The 6000-nt window shown below is 69.3% G+C and overlaps 1 protein-coding gene across 1 annotated transcript in view; it reads left to right on the forward strand.

Annotated features, from left to right (window-relative positions):
* The window catches only part of JAK3 (Janus kinase 3), a 9073-nt gene extending 4222 nt beyond the window's left edge, over positions 1 to 4851 (forward strand). The window contains exons 11-24 of the mRNA XM_072845321.1: positions 245 to 366; positions 444 to 575; positions 663 to 747; positions 842 to 975; positions 1294 to 1432; positions 1519 to 1670; positions 2584 to 2734; positions 2805 to 2944; positions 3229 to 3418; positions 3522 to 3646; positions 3814 to 3986; positions 4064 to 4181; positions 4310 to 4420; positions 4516 to 4851. Coding sequence (XP_072701422.1) covers positions 245 to 366; positions 444 to 575; positions 663 to 747; positions 842 to 975; positions 1294 to 1432; positions 1519 to 1670; positions 2584 to 2734; positions 2805 to 2944; positions 3229 to 3418; positions 3522 to 3646; positions 3814 to 3986; positions 4064 to 4181; positions 4310 to 4420; positions 4516 to 4632 — 1889 coding nt within the window. The 3' untranslated portion in view covers positions 4633 to 4851. The remainder of the gene's footprint in view (positions 1 to 244; positions 367 to 443; positions 576 to 662; positions 748 to 841; positions 976 to 1293; positions 1433 to 1518; positions 1671 to 2583; positions 2735 to 2804; positions 2945 to 3228; positions 3419 to 3521; positions 3647 to 3813; positions 3987 to 4063; positions 4182 to 4309; positions 4421 to 4515) is intronic.
* The last annotated feature ends 1149 nt before the right edge of the window (positions 4852 to 6000 follow it).

Genomic DNA, 6000 nt, shown 5'->3' on the forward strand with positions numbered 1-6000 from the left:
CAGAGCAGGCTGTGACATCACAGAGCTGGCTGTGTGACATCATAAAATGAGCTGCGTAACGTCACGGAGCAGGTTGTGTGGGGTCACAGAGCAGGCTGTGATGTCACAGAGCGGGCTGTGTGACATCACGGAGCGGGCTGTGTGACGTCACAGAGCAGGCTGTGACGTCACGGAGCGGGCTGTGTGACGTCACAGCTCGAGCACAGCCCGCCCCAGCCGCCCCTCATGGCTGCCCCCCCCCCAGAGAAGTCCAACCTGCTGATCGTGCGGAGCGGCTGCCCCCGGCCCCCCGGCTCCCCCGCCGCCCCCCGCCGCAGCCTCAACCAGATGATGTTCCACAAGATCGACCCCCAGAGCCTCACGCGGGTACGGGGGGGCCGGGGCGCCGGTGGGAGGGGGCGCGCGGGCAGGGACCCCCCCTCAGCATCCTCCTCTCGCGGCAGGGCGAGAGCCTGGGCCAGGGTACCTTCACCCAGATCTACAAGGGCGTCAAGCGGGACCAGGAGGAGGACGGGTACTACCAGACCGAGGTGGTGCTCAAGGTCATGGACGGCAGCCACCGCAACTGCTCCGAGGTGAGGCGGCAGCAGCCCCCCAGCCTGGCACGGGGGTGGGGGGGGGTCCCCACGGCCCCCACCCAGCCAGCCTCTCCCCGCTCCCAGTCCTTCCTGGAGGCAGCCAGCGTCATGAGCCAGCTCTCCCACAAGCACCTGGTCCTGCTGCACGGCGTCAGCCTCGGGAAGGACAGTGAGTGCCCGTCCCCACTCGCCGGGCACCGCGATGCCGCGGCCGCGCTGCCAGGAGGGCGTGCGCTGGACCTGCCCGCGCCGTCCCCCCGCAGGTATCATGGTGCAGGAGTACGTCAGGTACGGGCCCTTGGACCTCTACCTGAAGAAGAACCAAGGCAAGGGCAAGGTGACCACGAGCTGGAAGCTGCAGGTGGCCAAGCAGCTGGCGTACGCCCTCAACTACCTGGTGAGCCGGCTGCTGGCGTGGCACCGAGCGTTGGCGTCCCGCGGTCCACGTGTCCTGCGGCTCCTGCGTGTCAGCATCCCACGGCTCTGCCGTGTCCTCATCCCACGGCTCCCATGCACCCGTGTCCCGGGGCTCCTGTGCAGCTGCACCCTTCAGCACCTCTGCACCCATGGCCTATAGCCCCCGTGCATCCGTGTCCCACGACTGCCACGCGTCCCTGTCGGTTCACCCTGGCTGGCACCGGGCTCGGCCCCACGCATGGGGCTGCCCCACGGGCTGGGGCTGCGCTGACGGTCCCGGTCCCTCTCCCCTCTCCAGGAGGACAAGAGAATCACCCACGGCAACGTCTCCGCTAAGAAGGTGCTGCTGACCCGGGAGGGGGACACGGCCAGTGGCAGCCCCCCCTTCATCAAGCTCAACGACCCCGGAGTCAGTGTCACCGTCCTGGCCAAGGAGAGTAAGTGCCCGGGCCAGCCCAGGGTGTCGGGGGGGTGGCAGGGCCCCCCCGGCGGGTGCTGAGCGGGGCCGTGCCCCTCTCCCCAGTCCTGGTGGAGCGCATCCCCTGGGTGGCCCCGGAGTGCCTCAGTGACCCCAAGAGCCTGGCGCTGCCGGCCGACAAGTGGAGCTTCGGGGCGACCCTCTGGGAGATCTTCAGTGGTGGCACCATGCCCGTCAGCCTGCTGGAGCCCCAGAAGGTGAGGCTGCCCCGGCCTGCTGCATCCCGGCCCTCCTGCCCCATCCCGGCCCTCCTGCCCCATCCCGGCCCTCCTGCCCCATCCCGACCCTCCTGCCCCATCCTGCTGCATCCCATCCCTCCTGCACCATCCTGACCCTCCTGCCCCATCCCGACCCTCCTGCCCCATCCCTCCTGCCCCATCCCGACCCTCCTGCCCCGTCCCTCCTGCCCCATCCCAACCCTCCTGCCCCGTCCCTCCTGCCCCATCCCAACCCTCCTGCCCCATCCCGTCCCTCCTGCCCCATCCCAACCCTCCTGCCCTGTCCCTCCTGCCCCATCCTGCTGCATCCCATCCCTCCTGCCCCATCCTGACCCTCCTGCCCCATCCCTCCTGCCCCATCCCGACCCTCCTGCCCCGTCCCTCCTGCCCCATCCTGCTGCATCCCATCCCTCCTGCACCATCCTGACCCTCCTGCCCCATCCCGACCCTCCTGCCCCATCCCGACCCTCCTGCCCCGTCCCGCTGCCCCTGGACTCTGCTCACTCACCCACCGCCCCGAGAAGACCACGCGCTGCCCATCCCACCCTGGGATTTCTCTGCTGGCCAGAGGCTCTGGTGAGCCAGGTCACACCGGAAAAGGGGCATCGCTGGGGGGAGATGGGCACCCATGGCACCCAGAGCCGGGGTCTCGCAGGGCTCCGGAGTCCCCGAGCCTCGGTGTGCAGCGCAGGTGGCTGCCGGGTCCAGCGCTGCAGGGACCGGCAATAATCACCCCCCCCAGCCTAACGTCCCGCAGCCTTTGGGTGATGCTCAGGGCGAGGGGTTTGCACAGCCTGGTGAGGAGCGTGGGGGCTGTTCGGGGGCTGCTTGGGGGGGGTCCTGCGGCCGGGCACCCCACAGCCAGCCTGAGCACCCTCTCCCACCCCTGCAGAAGCTGGATTTCTACCAGAGCAGCCTCCAGCTCCCCACGCCGAAGTGGACGGAGCTGGCCACGCTCATCACCCAGTGCATGGACTACCAGCCCTGCCGCCGGCCCTGCTTCCGCGCCCTCATCCGGGACCTCAACAACCTCATGACCTCCAGTGAGCCCCGGGATGGTGGGGGAGACGGGCTCCAGCCCCCCACGGTGCCCTCACCGCCTGCCTCCCCCAGATTACGAGCTGCTCTTGGACCTGTCGCCCACCAACGTGACGCTCCGGGATAGCTTCTGGGGGTACGAGCCCCTCGCCATGTGCCAGGACCCCACGCACTTCGAGGAGCGGCACCTCAAGTACATCTCGCTGCTGGGCAAGGTGAGGGGGGGGCAGAGGGGGTCCCGTCCCCCAAGACTCAGTGCATGAGTTTCTTGCACCCCCCTCACCCTTACCTGCATTTGGGACATGAAACGTCCCCGGCTCCTGGGACGATGCTTTGCCCTCCGAAGCTGGGAAACGCTTGGTTTGTGCTGCGGCCTCACCCCTGTGTGGGACCTGGGGGGCGGACCAGGTGCTGGGGACATGGTGGGGGTCTCTGAGACTCCCCCCCCTCCCCGAGACACCCCAGCATCCCCCATCCCCGCTTGGCTCTCCCCGGGCAGGGCAACTTTGGGAGCGTGGAGCTGTGCCGCTACGACCCGCTGGGTGACAGCACGGGCGAGCTGGTGGCGGTGAAGAAGCTGCAGCAGGATTCGGCCAAGGAGCTGCGTGATTTCGAGAGGGAGATCCAGATCCTGCACTCGCTGCAGCACGACTTCATCGTCCAGTACCGGGGCGTGTGCTACAGCCGGGGTGAGCGCGGCGGCGGGCAGGGAGCGGGCAGGGAGTAACGCTGCCTGCACCCGGCCCCGGCTCTGCCCGCGTCCTGGCCGGTGGGTGATGGACGTGCGTGCAGGGCGGCGTGGGCTGCGGCTGGTGATGGAGTACCTGCCCAACGGCTGCCTGAGGGATTACCTGCAGAAGAACCAGCCCCGCCTGGACCACAGGACCCTGCTCCTCTACGCCTGGCAGATCTGCAAGGTGGGACCGCGGGGGCCGACGGCAAAGGGGGTCCCGCTCTCCTGCGGCGGGGACAGATGGGGCCGGAGCAATGCCATGGCTCACCCCGGGGAGCACGGTCCGGCTGGGGTGAGCCCCCAGCGATGCTGCTGGGTCCTGGCCCCAACAAGCGGCTGCATCCTGCACAGGGCATGGAGTACCTGGGGCTGCAGCGCTGCGTGCACCGGGACCTGGCCAGCAGGAACATCCTGGTGGAGAGCGAGACCCACGTCAAGATCGGGGATTTCGGGCTGGCCAAGCTGCTGCCGCAGGACAAGGACTACTACGTGGTGCGGGAACCCGGCCAGAGCCCCGTCTTCTGGTGAGGGAGGCACCGAGGTGGGGACATGGGGCTGCCGGCCCGGATGGATCCGGTGCTCAGCACCCTCCCGCCGGCAGGTACGCGCCCGAGTCCCTGGCAGACAACATCTTCTCCCGGGCATCCGACATTTGGAGCTTCGGGGTCCTCCTCTATGAGCTCTTCACCTACAGCAACAAGACCAAGAGCCCCTCAGAGGTGAGAACCCCCCTCCCCGGGGCTGGGGTCCTGCTGCCCCCATGCCAGACCCGTTACCTTCGGGATGAGCCCCCCCCCCCCATCCAGCCACGGTGGTCCCGCACTGACGGCCGTCCCCGTGCCCGTAGGAGTTCCTCCGTATGATGGGCACCAAGAAGTCGGCGCAAATCATCTGCCACTTGCTGGAGCTCCTGAAGGACAACCGGCGTCTCCCGGCACCGGCCGGCTGCCCCGTGGAGGTGAGAGCCCTGCCAGGGCTGGCAGGGGTCCCGGGGGCTGGTGGGGGTCCTGGGGGCCGCTCTGCTCCCCTGACGGCCCCGTCCCTTGTCCCCAGGTCTACACGCTGATGCTGAGCTGCTGGGCCTTCACCCCCAGCACCAGACCCACCTTCGGGGAGCTGGCCCCTAAGATCGAGGCACTGCAGGACGGCCGGAGCAAAGCCCGTGGGTAGCCCACGCCAGCCGGGACCCCGGCCACCCACCTCCCTCCCCAGCACCAGGCAGTGACAGACGGACACACGGCCGCGGCGATGCTTCAATGCGCTTTGACGGCTGCGGGGCGAGCGGAGGGGCGGCAGCGTGGGGGGGACGTGGCCCCCATTGCCCCCCGCCACGCAGGGCAGCCCTGCTTCCCCCTTCCCTGCGTCAGGCAGGCCCCCCATGCGATGCCGCTTGTCTTTTAACCCCCTTCTGCCTGTCGTTGCCCCCGCCACGGCGGGATTTGGCAGGTTTCTAGTAAAGTTTGGTACATTTGCCAGCTGGGGTGAGGCGAGAAGGGACGCACAGGGAGAGGGGACGCACAGGGAGAGGGGACGCAGGGGTCTGGTTGCTGTGGAGCTGCTGGGGGAGGTTGGCTGGAGGAGAGCGAGGAAGAGTGACGGTGCCCATGGCACATCCCGGCACGGGGGTCCCGGGCTCGGCACTCACCGCAGGCTTTCTGGGGGGCTGGCTCCAGCGGGTGTCCCTCCACGAGGGCGCGGATGAACTCGTGTGCCCGTACCGGCTCCGCCGCGACAGCTATCAGCACCCAGCACCGCATGGCGCCTGCGGCATGGCACCCTGAGGTTCGGGCAGGCGGCGGCTGTGGCCACGGCCCCATCCCGCTGCGCTTTGCTCCTCGCCCACTGCGTACATCCCCCTCCCACGGCCCTGAGCCCGGCACGTGCCTGCGGCACGGTGCGGCACGGGACCGTCTGTTCCCAGGACCGAGCATCCCACCGGGGCCGGGGCTGCCTCCGCCAAGGGTCATCACCGACCTCGCAGCGCAGCCCGTCCCCCCGCAGCCTGCTCACGGGGCTGGGGACAGCGCAGGGACCTCGGGGGCTCTGCAGAGGGACCCCCAGGGCAGGGCCCACCCCGGTGGGGTCAGGGGTTCCCCTTGCTCCCACCCTGAGCCCGTGCTCCCCCCAAGCCAGCCCTGTCCTCCCTGCACCCCGGTTCCCCAGGAAGGCTCCAGACCCCGTGTCCTCATTAACAGCACAGGTTCGTTTATTCTCCCTTGGGGCTCCTCTGGCCACAGGATGGCAGATTTGGGGTAAAACCAGGCAGAAACAGGCCAGGGGCAGGATGGGCGCGTGGTGGCACTCAGCAGTCCCCAGGGTGGGTGCCGGGGCTCGGCATCGCAGACGCCGCTCTGCCCTCCCAGCGGGACCACGGTGGAGGCGGGGGTCAGCCCCGGTGCACCCGGGGACCCTCCCTCGCAGCGTGGCAGCGCCCAGCAGCAGCAGCAGCTACCAGGGATCTGGCGAGAGCCGCAGCCCCGGCAGCCCTCAGGTTGCACCAGCGTTCCCCCCCCCGGCTCTTGGTCCTCCTCGGCCGCC

This window comes from Ciconia boyciana, chromosome 24 (assembly GCF_034638445.1).
Source record: "Ciconia boyciana chromosome 24, ASM3463844v1, whole genome shotgun sequence".
NCBI lineage: Eukaryota > Metazoa > Chordata > Aves > Ciconiiformes > Ciconiidae > Ciconia > Ciconia boyciana.